Source organism: Urocitellus parryii, chromosome 11 (genome assembly GCF_045843805.1).
Source record: "Urocitellus parryii isolate mUroPar1 chromosome 11, mUroPar1.hap1, whole genome shotgun sequence".
NCBI classification, from domain to species: Eukaryota; Metazoa; Chordata; class Mammalia; order Rodentia; family Sciuridae; genus Urocitellus; species Urocitellus parryii.
The window spans coordinates 114,145,276-114,167,229 of NC_135541.1; the positions used below are offsets into that span (position 1 = coordinate 114,145,276).

General features: G+C 42.7%; 1 protein-coding gene across 2 annotated transcripts in view; it reads right to left on the reverse strand.

The window, feature by feature from the left end:
* The window catches only part of Nos1ap (nitric oxide synthase 1 adaptor protein), a 291,877-nt gene that overhangs the window by 1,422 nt on the left and 268,501 nt on the right, over positions 1-21,954 (reverse strand). For both annotated transcript variants that reach the window (XM_026412681.2, XM_026412680.2), the window contains exons 7-9: positions 11,249-11,415; positions 8,014-8,193; positions 526-691 (exon numbers count right to left, since the gene is read on the reverse strand). In XM_026412681.2, coding sequence (XP_026268466.1) covers positions 526-691; positions 8,014-8,193; positions 11,249-11,415 — 513 coding nt within the window. The remainder of the gene's footprint in view (positions 1-525; positions 692-8,013; positions 8,194-11,248; positions 11,416-21,954) is intronic.

The following is a 21,954-nucleotide window of genomic DNA, read 5'->3' on the forward strand; positions in this document are numbered from 1 at the left end:
TGGGCAACTTCCACCACTGAGCAGCAAAGCTGTCTCTCTATTTACTCTGCTTCCTTATCTATTAAGTGGACATACTGTTAGATTTTTCTATGCAGGAGAGTTGTGAAATATATAATACATACAGAGAGAGTCAACTACTAGACAGTTTGAGGACTCTCACAGAATTCACAGAGAACATGACACCTATTAGGTGCTCAATATATTTTGATTGAAAAAGCCCTCTCAGAAAGAAATGGGATGCCTTAGGATGCCTAGGCCCCCACCAAATAGAGAGCATGTGGAAGTGACTCCTAGTCAAGGCCAAGTCAGGCTGCTGGGTTTGAAGGCACCCAAAGTTTGCTCTGGCCCTGCAATTTTGTAATTCATGAATATACAGACAAAATAAACAAAGCTGCCTATTTTCTGCTGGAATATAAAGGCAAAGTCAGAGGTCTAATAAAGCATCCCCCAAAGCTTTAGGAAAATAGCATGTGTTTTCCAGAGCTTGCATACAAGGAGGTGTGGCTGGGCAGGGCACTGGCTTACTGGCATTCTGTCCTGACAGCTTCAGCTCCAGCTCCTGCACCTGCTTGACCAGCAGGGAGATGTGCTGGAGCATGTCCTTGTTCTGCAGCAGAAGCTGGTGCACGCGGGCCTGGGCCTCCAGCCGAGCTGCAGCCTCGGCAGCCAACTGATCCTTCAGCAAGTGAACCTGCAGAAAGGAGGAGGAACGGAAGACAGAGAGAAGACAGGACAAAGAGAAGAGAGGGACATGAATGCAAATGAGAGTTGCCAGTGGGTGGCTAGGACCAGAGATGCCCTCTATATTCAACTCAAGACAAAGCCCTTCACAATGAAGTAGGCTCCTCAGCTTGTAATTTAGGAGGAGGAGCCAAAAGCAGCTTGGTCATGGCCCCTGTGGGTCTCTCTGATTGTCTGGAGGGAGGGCCATAATGCATCACTCAGGTACTACTGTGAGCCCCACCACAAGGACAAGAGGCAGGAAAGGGCCACACTCCACCACAAACACTTCCCTCCATCCAGCCCTGCTGTGAAAACTCCTCCTGCACTCAACATAGCACTGCCATGTTGAGGGAGGTACCCTTTTCTCATCTTGTCTTTTTTTTTTTTTTTCTTTTTTTTTTTTTATTGGTCGTTCATAACATTACATAGTTCTTAATACATCATATTACACGGTTTGATTCAAGTGGATTATGAACTCCCGCTTTTACCCCGTATACAAATTGCTGTATCACATCAGTTACCCTTCCATTTATTGACATATTGCCTTTCTAGTGTCTGATGTATTCTGCTGTCTGTCCTATTGTCTACTATCCCCCCTCCCCTCCCCTCCCCTCCCCTCCCCTTTTCTCTCTCTACCCCTTCTACTGTAAATCATTTCTTCCATTTGTAACATCTTGTCTTTTAAAAAACAAAAACTCATACATTAACCTGCTCACTAAGAAACAGTGGCACAACAACCCCCACATAATCTTTTCCTTTCCCCCCCTTTTGCACAAAAATAACAAGAGCTAGGAAGCACTAAATTAGTGAGCTGGTTGTAATAAAGCCTTCCTTCTCATGTCTGTGGATGCCAACTTCTCTGCCCAATTATCTGTTTCCTTGTTACTTCCCATATTGACACCTGGGATAGTTATTTCTTCCCGGAAGGAGTCAAATGTTTGCTGGGTGACTGATAACAAGGCCTCTTTTGACAACCCTTGAAAGGCTGAAATGGATGTTTATGGCAAGCTCTAACAATTCACAACATTCTATGATAGAGCAGCCAGCAAATGCACCCTCAGTGGGCAGTGTTACCTACTCCTACTGCCTATTCTTAGTGTGTAATCTCCAAGTGGAGATAAAACTCAGTGGGAGGATATGGGGCAATTATATCAGGCTTCTGGCTTGAAGAACTGAGTCACAAGGCCAATAAAATGTCCACAATCTTGTGCTAAAAGGTATCCAGGGAGTCTCTGAGAGGGTTTCAGAAGGCCTCCGAGGAAAGGAAACTAGTGAGTTTGGCGACCTGGACCAAGGCAACTATGGTGAAGAAGGTTTTCTTGGACCAAAACATAGTGTAAACAAACACTCAGAGTCAGGGTAGGTGGGGTGTGGAGTGGGGACAAAGATGGAAGGGAGGCAGCTGGTTTCTTGTTCAGATAACAAAGATTCTAGATTTCTGAAAAGCAACCTGCTCCAGAGACTCACATTTTGTCAGGGAGTAAAAGACCATCGTTATCTCACACTGCAACTAAGAGACCAGCCCCCAGTATCTATCCCTTCCAAGAGCCAATACCAAGAAAATTACACTGTTTGGTATCGTGGCTGTCTCTCTCTTTGCCAAGATTTGAGGACCTGACCTTGTAGTTGGCTCTGCTTCTAGCCAAGCTGAGTCCCTAATGAGATTAGCTGCCACTTTTCATTTGTGCTCCATGAGGTTGGGCTCATCCTTCCCCAAGGAAGATAGTGCCTATGGAATCTAAAGTAAATCTGTCCTTCACAAGGAATTGCTAAGGACAGAACTGATTTTTTGGTCAAGATGTCCGCTTTATTTGCTATTTCATATAAACTGAGGGAAGGTCTGAATAGGAAAAGAAGTGTCAATAACATTTTATCTAGATACCAAATGGTAGGAGGTTATTAAACCTTTATGTTCCTAGGTAAATGAGGTACGGAATAGTGTCTCCTGGGAGTCCCCCAAATCCTACTGGTTATAAGGAAGAGGGCAGTTGCTGTGAGAAGCCCTCAAACATTTCCTGGAGGAAAGTCCAGTTCAACCTTCCACCTGTGAGTTCTGTTACTTATTTAAACTAAGAGTATAATTGAAAGGAATCTACCGAACAAATAGGATTGTTCATTATTCATTTTCTACTTTCTTTAGAACCAAATGGAAATGTCAGGCAGAAATACGGAACAAATTTTTCGGTGGATATAAATGAAAAAGCAGAGAATCCCATATCCTACTAACTGATATCTCTTAGGGCTCCCTGCATACATCTACTAGGCTCAGGTCCTTACATCCCAATATGAACACCCCAACAGAACAGGCCATTTAAAAGTGCTGGGCCAGGAGATGGAATGCTGGAGTCTGTCAGTTACTTCCTGGCCAACTACAGGTAACTCGCTTCTCTCTGAACTTCAGCTTCTCCATCTGTTAACTGAGAGGGCTAGCTGTGGGCTTGTACAGTTGATTCCACATCCAGGGAGACACAGTGGCCAGTACTAGGGGCCACTTGCTATAGGTTCACAGAAAATGAGTCCCCAGTTACCCATTGTGACTTCTGAGAATTAGGATTCAGGACAAAAGAGTGGTTTCTTCTTGCAGAAGACGGGGGAAAGAAGTGGGAATCTTCCTTTGCAGGTATCCAAGTTCCAATGGTGGAGTGCCATCAACACTCTTTCAAAAGAAGACCCTGGAAACAAATGCTGCCATCGCAAATCCACTGGCACCAAGTGCCATGAGAACACACTCCTGAACTTGAGTGCACCTTGTCCTAGACTAAATAAGAATTTTACATGTGCAGACAGAGTTATACCATTTCAGGTGTTTTAAACCTTGAGAATGTGAAAAGTAAATGCTGTTGTCACTGCCCCAAACTAGCACTAATGAGCCCTTCTCCTTCTACAGCCATCACAAGTGACAAAAAGCATGAGGCTCAAACCTCAGCTGAGGCAGTCTGTGCTGCAGGAGAACCCAAATCAGGTCAAGTGGGGACAAAATGGCCGGGACTTCTTTTAACTTTGAGGCAAAGTATATATGGACTTGACCTGGAAATGCTGGAATGAAGCAGCATTACTTCTGGCCTTGGTCTGGACAGTGTGCTATGGCTCACTGTGCTTTACTTCCCTATTCATAGGACAGGAGCAGAAAGCATCACCCCTTCTTCCCAAATGGGATGTTTATTTGTATTTAGCTTACTTTCCTTGCAAAGAATTAAATGCCTTTCAGAAAGGTAGACTGTATCAATTTCTGAAAAGGAACATGTTAGTGTATTCTTTCCAGAGCTGTGCCATCTTTGGCAATGATTATTCACTCACAGACTAAGTCAGTGACAAAGGCAACAGGGTGATGTGGCACCAAGGCACACTCATGCTAGTGTCCAGGTCTGCATCCTAGCCACAGCATAACATGTACATTCAACCTTTCACTCTCCAGCTCTGTGCTGCTTCCCCAAACTCTGACACCCACCCTCAACCCACCCAGCCACATCAGACCATGGCCCCACTCACTTTCTAGCCTACTTGCCTGGACTCCAGCTCCTCCATCAGAAGTGGGGGCAGGGCCAGGCTGAAGTTAGGGAGCAGTAGGCACATGGAAATGGCAGTGGAAAGAACCAGAGCAATTTGCCCTCACACACACTACACACACAAGCAGAGGCAGGCAGCGCTGTCTCAGCATGCATGAGGCAGGAACTTGGGCAATACATACCAGGGTGCTGGGGACTGGGAGAAGCACAGGAAAGATGCTAAATTTAGGGCCTGGGGTGGGGATGCGGAGCATTCTTAGCACTATTTGTCTAACTACAGCACACACGATTGCAAAGCATAAATAATTAATTACTTGATTCCTAAACAAGCAGAACTGGCAGCAGGTAGAGGAGAAATCTTTAAATAACAATACTAAGCTGCACTAACATTCTCCCATGAGCTGGGCCAGGAATTGGCAAACTGTGAACAGATCTGGCCTACTTAGCTGTTAACAGTTAGCCACAAAGCCCAGATCAATTTTGGAGCCATGCAGGCCCAGTCCACAGCCATGCAGGTACTAGTTACATTCCAAGTTTGATCTAAGGTGTGATTATAATCACATTCACACTCTTGAACTTCGGGTCCATCTAAAAGCAGGGAGCCAGTGCAGCCAGGCGAGGCTCATGCTGGATTGGGGAGAGTGGTCAGAGGGACTTGGGTAATTCACTATTTACACACTGATGACTGACTTGGAAGTACTTAAGAATTGACTGAACACTACCCTTTACCCCTGTACCTCTAAGGCTAGGGCAGGCCCCTTAAGACCAGCTCTGAATGAATTTAGGATAAAACCAGGAGAGGTTGAGGTCGTACACCAAATCAAAACACCACAAAAGAGACCTGAGCCTGGTCCCAATGATAAGAGCAGAACCAGATTGGCTGGGAACAATGGGGCAGGGAACATAAATAACATAACAAGTGACCACAAGAGTATACCTGTCTGTAAGAAACTGGAGCCTGATCCTTAACTTTTTATTCAGGATCAACAGAGGAGAGCTCAGATGCTCACAGAGAAAAGGAATATATATTCCCACCTGAAATTCTGAGGTCACAGTTTTGATCATTGAAATTCTGGGTACTGCTGGTATTTTAATGATGAAAGATAGAAACCTCACAGTTTGCTGGCAATAGAGTCTGGCAGAATGAGTAAAACCAACCTCATGCTAGAAATGAAAATCACTCCTACTTATGTGGAGAAACCAAGCAAACTGTAGTTGGTTTATTTCATAGTGTTAAAGACACTAAGATGACCTACCTAGTAACTCACTACGTATCTGACATAATTGCTTGGATAACAAGGATTTGGATATTAACAAAAAGTGCTTAGACCAAATCCTACAAAGTGAGATGAAGAAAGAGTGCAGAGAAGCCTGGAATTCAGAAGCCTGAATGCCACTTTAGAACTGAATCTGTCACAGGACCAGGAGTGGAAAGCCAGCTTTTGAGTGATAGAACAATATCCTTGCTACGTTCCTAGGCAGTAAAAGCAAGATGCAGACAGAAGGAAGGTGGTCAGAGACTGACTGATGGGGATGGCAGAGAGGGGTAGAAGAAATGCTCAAGCAGCTAGCATATGATCTCAAAGTCCTGTCTCATTTGAAGTCTTTGGAAGTCTATCACTGTACTCAAAGTCACTGTACCAATATGAGATGTGGATGCTTTGAGGCTTTTCCTCATGTCACTGCTTGAGCTGAGAGTAAAGCAGGGCTCTGCCAGTTATGTCCGACAGATTCCAAATGAATGAGAAGCTAAGGCTGCCCAGTCTGCAGAAGTGGTTGGAACTGAGAGAGGCTAATGAAATGAATCCCAAACACCACACTGTTCTCTTCCTCCAGATTCACTGTCTTCTCAGAAGAGAGGCAATTAGAACAGGGCAGGGCAGGGATGTCCCATTGAGACAGATGCTTGATTTTATACCAGAAAATCACTCTTCTGATTTCATTCTGGCTGAGATAGACCTATGATAAGTTATAGGTCTTATTGCTTTGCAGATGAGTGATTCCTTTTACCCCCACAACACTCTTATTGTGCGGAGATCATGCATTTGCAAATAATTTGTCTTTAGTACATAGCAGTGACTTCATATTCAAATGCCTTTCTAATAATATCATGAATATGCATCAAGCCTACCCTTAGATAAATAATAATTACTTGGAAATTGATATGCTGAAAGATAAAAGAATTATGGTTGGAGAATGAATTTATATTCAATGGGAAACTTTTGGAAATGATGTGTTTCGGAATGGACCCAGTGCTGGAGCACTCTGGCTTTGTGCTCCTGTCATCCCCCATGCTGAGGAGGAGGGGATCCTCAGACTGCCACACCATCATTTACCATAGGAGATAAATTATTTTATCTGACAAAGAGGAATGATTTTTCCCCCCAAACATAAGAAGCCACAAATGACATTCCTTCCTCTCTGTCACTGTTTTGGAAACACCTGTAAATCTTCCTACAACCACCACACATCCTTTGATCAGAATTTTTCATGGTAAGTATTTTTAAGGAGAATCTAGTACATTGGCAGTGGGCCTACTCTTCTGAAACCTACTGCAAAATCACTAATGAGACTGGTGCTACAGGCTCAGGTCAGTGGAGACTGTTCTTTTCAAGACCAAGTCATAGCAAATCCAATATGGCTAGACTGCCAATGCTCCCTCAGAGTTTACCATTGGAAAGGACAGCTCTGCTTGGAGAACTTGCTTCACCCAGAATTCAGGAGAAGAGTAAGCAGAAGATACAATGAGGATCAGTAAGTATACCCAGAAGTAGTCTGTTCCCTTCATTTTAGACTGCAGAAAACCTGAGCAATAAGTAGCTGATTTAGAATGCTGATGCATATCTCTGCCTTTCCAGATCTCTCACCATCTCTGCCAAACCCTGACCACCACATCTTCCACCTATCTTTAGCCACTCATTCCGGTCCTGACCCTGTCTGAAACTGATCTCAGGATTTGGCCTTTAAATGGAATAAACAGATGCATCTTCACCAGTTCCTAATTACCCATGGTAGAGATAAGGCTTAGACTCATAGGTTCCTAAGAGAATGTGCCTTTCATGGAAAGCAAACAGCAAAAGAAATTAGCTCAAGTTTCTCCTAACAAGTAGCAGTAGCCCAGCAAGCCTTTCAGGGCATAAACACTATCTCAATCCTAAGGGGTAAGATAGTTCTTCTTATTAAGGCTCAAATAATCTACCTAAATTCCTGTAAATTCAATCCCATATGATGAATTCCAAGGTCAACTCTGTATCAAATACTGCTTTGAGTAAGTAGATCACTAATGGAGGCTTGGAAACCTGCTATAAACAAGTAGATTGGGATGCCATAACAGTACTCTTTGGAAGAATGTTTGGCACAGATTTATACTTGAAGCTGTTTTAAGAGTGATATCACAAAGTCATACCTGTCCTGACTTCAGAGGTATCCCTTCCTAACCTAAATACCAGGAAAACAAGGTAGGAAAGGAAGGGTGGAATTGTGCGCATCTTTTCCCTTGGTAAGTTGAAGTCATTATTCAACAACATTCAGCCAAGCCAGCCAAGCCCAACTCAGAGCGGGGGATACATGGGAAATCAGAATATGCCCTTCCATTTCAACAGCACCCCCGTCTCTCCCCTTTTCTCCTCCACCTCCCTGACTCCCTAACAAGCAATGATCCAATAGCATGAGCAATTCCTTATGGCTCCCTAGGTTTTAAACCTGCCCTGAGCCCCTTGCTAGGGAAGGCGCATCAAGCCCATGAGAGTGGAGCCTGTGAAGTAGGGAGGAGGCTGAGGAGAACCTGGGCCACAGCCACTTGCGTCTGCTGCTGCTGTTGCTGGAGGAGCTGCTGGAGGAGCTGCATCTGGTGGTGGGTGGACAGCGGCGTCCCTGTGCCCAAGCCTGGTGGCTTCGAGGAAGAAGAAGGAAGCAGCATGCGGGGCGAAGCTGTCAGTGTGGGCTCCTGAGGATGGGGTGAGACCTGAAAAGAAGACATGACACATGGACAAGAGCCACAATCAAGGGCCTCACTTTCCCTATCATATTGACGACATGTACACAGGCAGGGTGAAAGGGCTAATTTACAGTCCAGAAGATGCTGTGTATTGAATGGCATGTAAATGGGGCTCTAGGGAAGCAATGGAGTCACTGCCTGAGGGTAGACCACCCAGAATTGTATCTGGACATCTCAATAACTGATCCCACAAGATGGGAGACAGGCAAGTGATAAAGTCCCATCTTTAATCTGCTACTTCAAATTATACCCTGTTGTTGAGTTACCTGAAATTCCAGACTTAGGAGAATTTATTTCTATAAAACATAGCTACCTACCACATTACCATAAGACTAGGAAGAAGGAAGCTTCTATTCTTTCCTTCCTCAGGGGTCTGAGATGTTTCTCATGAGTTAGAAACTGGAGAAAGAAGCCAGGTGAGGGGCAGCTGCCTTCAGTTCCCCACGGCCTCCCCTTGCAGTGAGAACACCAGGGAAGAAAGTTTGGACTTGAAAACCAATGATCTGGAGAGATCCTCTGTCAGATTACACTAGTTTCTGGCTCCTCCTCCTGTTGGACTCCTTCCTATGACTCAAGAGTTCAACAACAGGAAGCCACATTTTGTTTCTGGCACTCCTGCAGCTGGTCCCTCTTCAGACATGAAAGAGGAAGGCACCCAGGGACAGAGGGCTATTGCCCCTTGTAGAGGACTAAACGGACACCAAAGAGATCATCAGCTACTGCCTTCCACACTATAAGGGATTCTCTTTTTAATGAATTGGCCTAAAAATCTTTTTTTTTTTTTTTTTAAAGAGAGAGTGAGAGGGAGAGGGAGAGGGAGAGGGAGAGAGAGAGAGAGAGGGAGAGGGAGAGAGAGAGAGAGAGAGGGGATTTTAACATTTATTCATTTTTTCTTAGTTGGACACAACATCTTTGTTGGTATGTGGTGCTGAGGATCGAACCCGGGCCGCACGCATGCTAGGCGAGGGCGCTACCGCTTGAGCCACATCCACAGCCCCTGGCCTAAAAATCTTGACTTGAGATAAGGTAAATGAAGGATAAGGAAAGTGGTATCCATGATTCAGTAAGCTGGCCGGAAATCTAAGGGGCTATTGGTCAATAATTTTCCTTCTGAAGATATAGTCTAATCGAGACTATAAAATTACCATCTCGCCATCCCTGGAATAGGCATCAAGGAGTAGGGAAGGAGGTCTGGGACTTTAAATTTACTTTTTGGGTGATCTTGTATTTATGGTCAACAAATCCTAGTATTTTTTTTTTTTTGACATAGACCATTACTTTACTTCCAAATGGTCTAAGTTGCCTAACTGATATATGACAAGAATTGAGTTTCCAATCAGAGACGTAAAAGTGTAGTAATAAAAGAAATACGGGGGCGGGGGGGGGTGGCTCAGCGGTAGAGCACTCGCCAAGCACGTGCGAGGCCCTGGGTTCAATCCTCAGCACCACATAAAAATAAGTAAATAAATGTATTGTGTCCAACTACAACTAAAAAATTTTTTTAAAAGAAAGAAAAAAGAAAAAGAAATACAGAGAATAATTTTTGGAAGGATGGGGTTCCTCTATGATTTCAAGATACACAAGTAAAACCTATATGCAGAATGAAAAATTTTTTTAGTTGTAGATAGATATGATACTTTTATTTTATTTGTTTACTTTTTTATGTGGTGCTGTGGATCAAACCCAGTGCCTCATGCAACAGCTCTGCCACTGAGCCATAATCCTGGCCCTGAAAAATATTGACTACTTATAGGCCACTAATAATGATGGGTTTCCTTCTAAGGGTAATATATTTGGAAAATAATACATATCTAATAATAAATGGTAAGTAGAAGAGCCATACTGCTGAACTTCTGCATTGTCTATTTACTTTTTCTCTTGACAATATTTAACATTGTGAAATATATCGTAGAAAGTTAAAGTTGAAATCAATAATTATAAAGAATATTTTTGATTGCCTCTAGAGGTTATTATCCTAAATGAAACTGTGTATAGTTTATACATTATATAATTATAATAAATACCTTGATGTATACTTATATGAAAAAAAATAATAATTTTCCTTCTGGGTTTTGTTTTTTTTGTTGTTGTTGTTTTTACTTTAGTTGTATTCAGTTTTAAATTTAGTCTCACATTCTTAGTTTTTTAAACTGGATCATATTAGTTGCTCTTCAAGGCCTCAGTCATCTCATCTGCAGGATGTTAGAGTAGGTAATAATGTCCACCCTGAGAGTAGTAGTAAAGACACATAATTACTGAAGCAGGAAGAGGGGATCCAAGTATACTTGGTTCCATTGGCTGAACCACAGGGCATTATGGGTATTATATGGGTATGCCAGGATGAGCCTTGCATGAATATTGTGCAGAAATGATTGTTTAGGGAAAAGGAGGAAACAAAAAATCAGTGGGGCCAGCTTCGGTGGTGTACATCTGTAATCCCAGAGACTCAGGAGGCTGAGGCAGGAGCATCACAAGTTCAAGGCCAACCCGGGCAACTTAGCAAGACTCTGTTTCAAAATAAAAAATGAACAAATATACAAACCAACAGGATCCTGTAAGGACAACACACATCAGAAAGAAAGGAGTTCCACAAGCCAGACATGGTGGTATATGCCTGTATTCCCTGTGGTTCCAGAGGCTGAGGCAAGAGGATCACAAGTTCAAGACCAGGCCAGCAATTCACTGAGACCTAAGCAACTTAGCAAGATCCTTTCTTTAAAAATTTTAAAAAGGCTAGGAATGTGACTCAGTGGTAAAGTGACCCTGGTTTCAATCCCTAGTACAAAAAGAAAAAAAGGAGGAGCTCCCACGCGGCATTGTGACACACAGCGGTGTTATGTTGGCACAATGGGTTGACTCTACAAAAGTGTGGCCTCTCTGAAAGCAAGGAAACGCTCCATCACTGCTACCATGCTGTGGAGCAAGGAGGCAGCAATGACTTGAGGCTAAGGCTGTGACACAGGTCATTCTGGAGGCAGCAGGAACGTGTACAGATCACCTGGATGGGCCATCTCCTGCCTACCTTGGAGTCCATGTGGGAACCTCCTTCCTTTCCTACAGCATCCAGGTCGGTCACACCTCGGCTGAATTCCAGGACATCATTCCCTGGGAGTGGGACCTCTACTGCGTCGATGTCAGTCTCCTCTGCGGTGACAGTGGAGGCTCTTTCAGCTCCCGTGAGCTGGCGGCCTGCAGAAACAATAGGGAAGGGAATGGTGACATCAAGAGCAATGTCCTCTCACTTGCTTCAGCTCAAGTGCTCTTCAGCACTGTCTTTGCTGACATATAAACCCACCATCTCATCTTCTCTAGTTTTCTCCCCACCCTTCCCGTCTTAGTTAAGGGTGTTCTCTTCCCTCATTCCCCCACTGGTGACCCTCTGCTTCCCTCCCCTCCTCTTCCCTTTGGAAGCTGCAATATCTAGTGCTCTACTGGGAGAAATAACTCTAACAAAGCTTCTCATGCCGAGTGTCCTCCTGGCCCTATCAGGGAGAGCTCTGTCCTAGGAGTGCCCTCTGGCCTCTTTTCCCTTAGCCTTTCTCTCCCCCACCACACTCTCCCCTGCCCACCTTGTTTTCTGTTCTCTTCTTACTAGGAATTCCTAATAAAAATTAAAAGTGAATTTTATTAATGTGGGAGTAGAACAGATGCTAAAAGCTATCTAGGATTTTGTTTTTGTTTTAAATTTTGTGGTTCTTTCCTCTCCTCCATCTCCCATATTTAAAACGTTCTGTGTGACCTCCATTAAATTTGGTATGAAACCACTTGCCAGAGCTGTGGTGTCAGAAAAATAAAATGTATTGTTTCTTATAAAATTGAAAAAAAAAACCAATGTCGTGTCTACGTAATACTTCAGCTTTCGGTTATGCCAAACCAAGGGATATCATGGGCTTTATTACATTTTCACACATCTTTCCACTCAAGTACATTAAGTAACTTTCCAACCCAATTAGATGCTTCCATTTTAATAGCTTTTCAAAGTTCAGAAACAAAGGGAAACCAGGCATAATCCCAGCTGCTTGGGAGGAGGCCAGCTCCAGCAACTTAGGTAGACCCTATCTCAAAAAACAAACAAACAAACAAAAAACAAAAAGGGCTGGGATGTGGCTCAGTGGTAAAATACCACTAGGTTCAATCTCCAGCATCCCCCAAAAACAAACAAACAAAAATGAAAGGGACATTTCCTTAAGCCTGGATATGACAGCTTTGCCAGGTTTTTATGTTTGTGTAGACTGGGTGTGGGAACTCTGGAAAAAGGCAGTACAGTCATGTCCTCTACAACCCAGAGCAGGAATGAAATCAGGCTGAAGGAAAGTACCCTGTAGGGGAGTCCAGAGACTGGCAATCTGCCCTAGTCAGGTCTTCCTGAGCTGATGGATAAGAACAAATCGCCTTACTCCTTGGGCCCAACTTTTTCAGTGGTAAGAGAGGCCCAGTCAGATGGACAGGTAGGTTTCCATAACTGAGGAGTATGGGCAGGGAGATCTAAGCTCTCTCCTAGCAGAGTATCAAACTCCAGGACTGACCCTAATTCTCTCTCTAGGAGCAGATGCAGAGCAGGTGGCCTCCAGGAAGCAGTGGAATTAGGAGATAGAGATGGCAGCTTTTTGAGTTAATTTTTCCACTTACCACTTTTCTTACCTTCCTCTGATGACAGAGACCAGGTCTTTAATATCTCTCTCTCTCTCTCTCTCTCTCTCTCTCTCTCTCTCACACACACACACACACACACACACACACACACACACACACACCAGACACATACACACAGCATACTGCTTAATATTAATGTATCAAAATCCACTGTTTCTTATTTTTCTTCATCTCTTGTTCCTTTCTATTTCTTGGGCTCTCTAAAAACATCAAATAATTTCTTGGCATTTCACAGGAACTATTTTCTTGCTCTGTATTTGGGATTAGGTTCATCACTATTGTCTTCAAATAAAATTTCTTGGAAGTTTTCAGAGACCAAGCACTAATTGGAAAAACAGAGCAGGTTGACACAAGCCGTAGATATAGAGAACTGCTACCCTAACGCTGGTGCTGGTGCAGAACACCAGGCCTCAGTCATTTGAGTGGCTGTCTTAAAGAACAAATAGTTCTAGGAATTCTTCCTTTGCCAACCCAACCAGACATCTGGGAAAAGAAGCATGGTGTTTCAGAAGTCAACAGTATACTTGTTTTTTCTCCAGGCTGCTACAGGATTTGGGAAGGTGAGGGGTTGCAAAGGTATTTAACAGAAAGGATGGCCCTGACCATGGCCTGCTGGAGCAGCTCTTTTACTCTTTCATGAGCCAGCAGGCAGGGAGCATAGAAGCCACCTGTTTTCTACCATACAACCACCCAGAAGTGACCTTGACATTTTGGGGTTAGCAAGAGACTGGGCTTATGGAAACTCGTAGCTGTTGTTTAGGTGGTGGCTGCTGCTGGATACTAAGCATCTTTTTCTCCACACTTGTCTAGGAATAATCAGGGTGAAATGGACATTGGTCTGGGCAGGGGATTATCATCAGCTGTCAGGAGGAGTTAGGCTCCAGGAGCACTCTATGCACCTGTGTTTCAGGGCACTGAGCACACAGAATTGAACATACCCACTTTTCCCTTCTAGACTCAAGACCAGGGCTGTGTCCCATTCATCTGTTGCCTAAGGATCTGACTCAGAGAAAGTGTCGCATAAATACCAACAAAAGACATAGTATTGTGACAGGGTAGCAAATCAGTAGAGCAAACTACAAGAGGAGGCTCCCTCTCCTCTCCTCTCTCTACCCTTAGGGATCCTCACAGTGAAGACTGAGAAGCTCCAGACACAGAAGGTTTAGAGATGACTTTGTCTGGGATCAGAAAATCTCCTATGATCTGAGCAGGTCCTAAGAAACCAAACTGCTCAGCCATTCTGTCTGTGCTAATCAATTCCCAAACTAAAGCAAAACCAGGGGACTGCTTTCTGAAAGACTTTCTGCTGCCCAGCAGGGGCTTCAATGATCACACAGTCTTGTTGACTTAATGAAATAGGACAATAATAGATCTGTTAGAACTGGGAACAGCTATAAATATTATGGGTGCCTAATAGCATACTAGATAAGAGGAGATCTAAAAGAACTAATGGTCATTAGCTCTTGACCATCTTTAGATCCTAGTAAATAAAGGAGGAAATATGGAATCTCCAACTGTCCAGCATAGAGAAACGTAGGCAAAAGAAAAGGCATAAAAACCTTTCTGGAAAATCCAGAAAACTAATGGAATGGGGGCACTACGGGTTCTTAAATGTAACATAAGGAAGTAGTACCAAGATTGGGGGTGGGCACATGGATGCATGGATGCTTTGAACTGTTTAAACTATCTCAACTTGATACACTAAACAGGAACTAGAGGGCATTAGACATGCTTATTTCATTCATTTATTTCATAAGCATTTATTAAGAACCTTGTATATGATAGATATCTACTGCACATGGTGCATAAAGATGAGTAAGACAAATCTGTTTTTTATGCTTGTCCAGTCTGATGGAGGAAAAATACAGAAACCATAGCTGTAGACTGAGGCTGTGTTGCCTATGGGAGAGCTATCCAAGGTGCAGGACAACAGAAAGGAGCACCTAACAGGTGGAGTTTAAAGCCTGTGCAGGGAAGAAAGCAACTCCTGTAGGAAAATACCAGTGAAGGCATAGGGGAGGGAAGGCTGTGGGTGACATTCTAGACAGAGGGCAAGGCAGGTGCAAAGACAAAGAGGCACGGAAATCCACAGCAGGTCGGGCACCACAAATAGTTCTGCCTGGAGGAACCTGACCAAGAAGAGTCAGAATCTTATTTTGAAGCATTAAAAATGAGTAATACCATTAATTTTTAAAAATTTCACCCTAGAGATAGGGTGAAAGGGGAGGATAGATGCAAAAGGAACAAGAAAAACCAATATTTTAAGATGAGAAACATGAGGGCTTAAGCTGTAGGGGTGACAATGAAACAGAGAAGTGGAGTCTATCTGCAAGGTCTTCTAGGGGTGGAAATCACAAGGCTTAGCTGGACACTTGTCCATGATATGCAGTGGCAGGGAAATGTATATGATGAATTTTTAAACACCTGATTTAGGTGCCTGGGTGGAATCTGGCACCTATAAGGAAATTTCGGGAGGAACTGGATTGTGGGTAAGGGGATGAGTTCAATTTTACACGTGTTGAAATGATAAGAGGGTGTATAAGAGCTGAATGGAGATCCCATCAGGCTGTCATGTACATGTTATGGGCCACATATTTGTATCCTCTTCTTCTCCCCACCAAATTTACGAATTAAAGTCCAATGTAGTATTTGAAGAAGAGACCTTTAGAAGGTAATGAGTGTAGAGCCCATATAAAGAGATTAGTGAGGACACAGTGAGAATTGGCAGCACCTTGACCTTGGCTCTTTCAGCCTCTGAAATAGTGATAACTGAAAGGATACATGCAGTGCATCCACTGAGACAGCATATGAGCTAGGTGCTAAGGTGAATGCCTATAATCCCAGTAGCTCGGGAGGCTAAGGCAGGAAGATCTCCAGTTTGAGACCAGCCTAGGCAATTTAGCAAAACTCTGTCTCAAACGAAAGAAAGAAAAAGGAAGGAAGGAAAGAAAAGCTGGAGATGTAGCTCAGTGATAGAGTACCTCTGGATTCAATCCCCTGGACCACCAAAAAAAAAAAAAATAGTGTATGAATGGAGAGTTCTGGAGAGGTCCAGCCTAGAGACAGATGTTTGCTGAAATCACAAGAAGTCGGGAAAGAAATAAGGGACCAAGTTCAGGAGCAACTCCAAAACTTAAAGGGGCACTTGCAAAGGAATCTGGAAAAAAAATAAGGAGGCTAACAGTGAGTATAGGTAAGTTTATAAGAAGCTTGGCTATGAAGGAAAGACAAGAAATAATGCCACAGGCTAGGGAGACATATAGGAAAAAGAAAATTTTTCTTTGTTGTTTTTAGGACAGAGAAGGCTTGACCTTATCAATCTGCAGTGGGAAGAAAAATCGAGCACAGAAGATTCAGATAAAGATACAGGAGTAAGATAACTGATAGCTCAAGGTTTGTGAAGGAGTGACACTGGGGTACAATGCAAAGACAGGTGAAAGGGCTAATCTTGGACAGGAGAAGGGAGCTGGGGACAAGCAGAACTGCTGAAGAGTATAGTCACCCAGGCCAAGTTTAGGAATCACCAGTGAGAAATTGGACAAATCCACAGATGGGGTTTTCCACAGGGCTGTTTGGTGCCACAGGGTTACAATGACTAAGTACTGCTGTAAGAATGCAGAATTGGGGCACTGCCAAGCACTGGTATAGACAAAAACAAAACAAAGCAATACAAAAAAAAAAAAGGAGTTACCAGCTCGGTCCAAAAGTACTTGGTAAGGTCACCTTTTACCTTGAAACTGTAATAGTAATAGCTTAATCTTAACTGAAATGTACAATGTTCCACATAGTAATTTAAGGGTTTTACATATATTAACTCATTTATCATAATAACCACTGTAAGAAGTGGATATTATTATTATCCCCATTTGACAGATAAAGAAATCAAAGCACATAGTTGGTAAGGACAGAGTTAGGGCTTAAAGCTGGCAGTCTGGTTGGTGTCTTTTTTTAATTGATTTTACTTTTTAAATACATGACAATGGAATGCATTACAATTCTTATTATACATATAGAACACAAATTTTCATATCTCTGTGTATAAAGTATATTCACACCAATTCATGTCTTCATACATGTACTTTGGATAATGATGTTGTCCATCACATTCCAACATCATTGCTAACCTCCTGCCCCCTTTCTTCCCTTCCCACCCTTGTGTGCTATCTAGAGTTCATCTATTCCTCCCATGCTCCCCCTCCCTACCCCACTATGAATCAGCCTCTTTATATCAGAGAAAACATTCAGCATTTGTATTTTGGGGGATTAGCTAACTTCACTTAGCATTATCTTCTCCAACTCCATCCTTTTACCTGCAAATGTCATGATTTTATTCTCTTTTGGAGTAATATTCCATTGTGTATATATGCTTTTATGTTTTATTTTTTTTTTTTATCCATTCATCCACTGAAGGGCATCTGGGTTGGCTCCACAGTTTAGCTATTGTAAATTGTGCTGCTATAAACATTGATGTGGCTGTGTCCCTGTAATATGCTGTTTTAAGTCCTTTGGGTATAGTCTGAGGACAGGGATAGCTGGGTCAAATGGTGGTTCCATTCCTAGTTTTCCAAAGAATCTCCATACTGCTTTCCATATTGGCTGTACCAATTTGCAGTCCCACCAGCAATGTATGAGTATATCTTTTCCCCACATCCTCGCCAACACTTATTGTTGTTTGTCTTCATAATAGCTGCCATTCTGACTGGAGTGAGATGATATCTTAGAGTAGTTTTGGTTTGCATTTATCTAATTGCTAGAGATGATGAACATTTTTTCATATATTTGTTGATTGATTGTGTATCCTCTTCTGAGAAGTGTCTGTTTGGGTCCTTGGCCCATTTATTGACTGGGTTATTTATTTTGCTTTTGTGCGTAGCTTTTTAAGTTCTTTATATACCCTAGAGATTAGTTCTCTATCTGATATGTGAGGGGTAAAAATTTGCTCCCAAGATGTAGACACAGAAAGTAACCCACAAAATTACAATTATCTTATACTAGACAAAGGTGCCAAAAACATACACTGGAGAAAAGACAGCCTCTTCAACAAATGGTACTTGGAAAACTGGAAATCCATATGCAACAAAATGAAATTAAACCTCTATCTCTCACCATGCACAAAACTCAACTCAAAGTGGATCAAGGACCTAGGAATTAAACCAGAGACTCTGCATCTAATAGAAGAAAAAGTAGGCTCTAATCTTCATTTTGTGGGATTAGGCCCCAACTTCCTTAATAAGACTCCTATAGTGCAAGAATTAAAACTAAGAATCAATAAATGGGATGGACTCAAACTAAAAAGTTTTTTCTCAGCAAAAGAAACAATCTGTGAGGTGAACAGAGAGCCTACATTCTGGTGTTGGTGTCTTTAACCGTCATAGCTTTTTGCCTTCCTATCTGTCTATGTATGTACGTATGTATGTATCTTATTTTTATAGTACTAAGAATTAAACCCCACTCTACCACTGAGCTACATCTCCAGCTTTTTGATTTTTTGAGACAAGGTCTTGCTAAATTGACCACGTAGGCCTTGAATTTATAATTCTCCTGCCTCAGCCTCCCTCGTCGCTAGGATTACAAACATGTACCACCAGGCCCAGCTGCCTTCCACGCTTAGTCCCCATCTACCCTGCCTTAATTTCTTCTCTACTTTTACACTCTGTAACTTAAGCTGACTTATTTTGTAACTTGTTTGCATCCCCTACACCAACTTAGAATGTGAGCTCCTCCCTAGCAGGAAGTTTATTGCCTTATTTACAATGTCCCCAGTTCCTGAGTTGAGTCTGACACACATTATAGACTTGATAAACACTTGTTGAATGAAAGAAGAGTTAAAAACAAAGGAGTTAGAAGATGAGGAGAAGCAAAGGCTCAGGAAGTAGTGGCCCAAGGAAAGGCAAGAGCAGATGTGGGAGAGCAGAAATGCAGAGTTCAAAGGAGGCTTGCTGTTCTGAGCAAGCAGGATAGCCATACCTAGTAGATGTAATAGGTGCCTCATAAATAGTTCCATTGCTGGATAAAGTGGCACACAGCTGTAATTCTAGCTACTCAAGACTGAGGGAGGAGGATTAGAAGTTGCAGACCAGCCTGAGCAATTTAGCAAGACCCTGTCTCAAAAATAAATAAGGCTAAGGATGCAGCTCAGTGGTAGAATGTTCCTGCATTCAATCCCCAGTAACACAATCAACCAATCAATCAATAATTATCCATCCAGTGTTCATTGTCTAGATAGCAAAAGTTTTATTTTACTTTGATTTTTTTTTGTTGGATATGTTAAATAGTTAAGACATAACATAACATTTTGGTATGTTTATAGGTAGTGCAATGGTGACTACAGTTGGGCAAATTTCAAATGTCTCGCTAAAAAATAATTGAATATACAGAAGTAGAGAATGAGACAGTGGTTCCAATGGATATAGTTGAGAATGAAAACAGGGAGATTTAGATGAATTAATACAAAGTATCAGATATGTAGGGTATGAACATGTACAACATGAGGGCTCTAGTTACTAATATTATTTATGTGATTTTTGCTGAGAGTAGATTTTAAGTGCTCTTGCCACCCAACCCCCAGTTTCATTTTTAAGAAGCTTATTTTTCCAAAGGGCTCCAAGCCCTTCCCTGTGTGGGACTGTCTGTGCCAAGGGCAGAGGCATGCCTCCAGGGGAGCAGGATCTCTCCCAGGAAGCCCTTTCCAGGAATCCGAAACAACACAGGGCAAAACAAGACAAGTGGGACAGGGGCAGTGACCCCACCTGGCTCTGAGCCCCAGGAACAGCCAAGGGCAGCTGCTGCCAAAAGACACAAAAGATAAATCTTCCCCCAGGGTAGGGAACAGTGGAGAGAACAAGGAGGGAAGAAAGGCACAGAGAGGGAAAGAGAGAGGAGATGGACACGAGAAAAATGAATAAACTCATTAAAAGCACAGCTAAAACCCAGGAAGGAAAGCACTGACAAGACATCAAAGAAGACAGCGAAGCCTCTGCAGGACTTATACTTTCAGTTACCAAGAGTAAACAAGTTTCTTCTGTTCAATAAAGGGCCTGACATCATATCACAGGGAGGCTCGACTGGAAAGATAAACACTGTATGAAATGAAAAGCTCCCAACAGAAGCCAGATCCTTGTAAAAAACTATCAACTAACAGCTCTCCTCTGGACCCTCAAGGTGCCCCATTACAAGGGAAAATCCTAGTGGAGTCAATAAATGCTTCTGGGGAAAGCATTTACAAAAAGAAGAAACATGCTCCTAGCAGTTTATAGATAGTAAACATGAGTGGGGTGGTAAACAGGAAGTGACTAGGGTTTAAGGCAGAACAAAACCTTCCTGGATAAGAAAATACTTCCAACCCCAGATCCAAATAATAATTGCAAGTGCTAATACTCAGCATGTTCAACTTCATGAATGTAGTACTACATGGAAATCAGAAGGCACTGATCCACCACAGACCTTGGACTTCAGAGATCACAGTACTTCAGAGATCTCCTTGTCTACTCACCTCAAGAGTACAGATGAGATCAGATATTCTAAAGTTAGCACTGGAACCCTAGCTAAATAGCTAACTCTTGTGTTGGCACACACCTATAGCTTCTCAAGAGGCTGAGGCAGGAGGATCACAAGTTTCAAGACCAACTTCAGCAACTAGTGAAATCCCTTCTCAAGATGAAAAAATTAAAAGGACTGGGGATGTAGCTCAGTGGTAAAGCACTGCTGGGTTCAGTCCCCCAGAACCAAAAATAACAGCACACACTGTTAGGCACTGTGCTGCATTCACTCACAACACCTGATGGAGGAGAAACATAGTCCAGAGAGAATGTGAAGACTGCTGAGCATCACTCAGGTGAATTCAATTCTAAGCCAATTGTTCTGCATCTCTAGCCCACTGCCCCAGTGTTTTCTCATGGGACCACACAACTGCCTTACTTTGGTGACAGTTAACTAACTGTATGTGCCAACTGGGCAAGGCTACTGAGGGACCCAGATATTTGGCCAAATAGTATTCTAGAGGTTGCTGTGAGCTTTTTTTTTTAGATGAGATTGACACTTCAATTAGTAGACTCTGGGTCAAGCAGACCACCCTCCATGTCATAGAGGGGGTCATCCGATCAGATGAAGGGCTGAACAGAACAAAGATTGATCTCCCAGTAGGAAAAGGGAATTCTTTTAGCAGTCAGCCTTCAGACTTAAACTACCTCTTCCCTGGGTCTTCAGCCTATAGATCCTGCAAATTTCTACTATACCCAGATCACACAATCATGTGTGAGCACAGTGCCACATGCCTATAATCCCAGCTACCTGAAAGGCCAAGGCAGGAGAATCACAAATTTGAGGCTAGTCTGGGTAACTTGATGAGATTCTGTCTCAAAATAAAAAATAAAAAGGACTGGGGATATAGCTCAGTGGTAAAGCACCCCTGGCTTCAATCCCCATACCACAGAAACATAAAAATAATCTCTCACTCTATATCTGAGTATACACACATACACACACCTCCCTAACACAGGTATCATCACTCCTCAGGCCACATTCTCAGCACTGGCACCCTAGCTAAGGACAATGGACAATCCCACATGGTTCACTTTCCCTGAAGGAGGCCAATGGGATTTAGAGCTCACCAATGCATGCTTGACCTCCTTGAACAAACTCAGTGCCTATTTGTATTCTAAATTTTGAAGAAACTACACTAGACCTAACAGATCTTCCTATAATGGACCTAGATGTCTCTACGTATAAAATATTAATTATATTCTTAGGGAGAGTGGTATATAAAAGATACAAAACAATAAAGATATCGTGTTGTTATGGTTTAGATTTAGAAAGTTCCTCTGAAAAGTTCGTTTTTGAAAGCATGATCCCCAACACAGGAATGTTCAGAGGTGAAATGATTAGATTATGAGAGATGTGACCTCATCAATGGATTAATACATCTGACAGTTTAATAATTTGAATGTACTACTGGGTGGTAACTGTCGGCAGTGAGTTGTGGATGGAGGAAGCAGGCCACTGGGGACATATTCTTGCATTGTATCTTGTCCCTGGCTCATGGCACTCTCTCTGCTTCCTGGATGTCATGAACAGAGC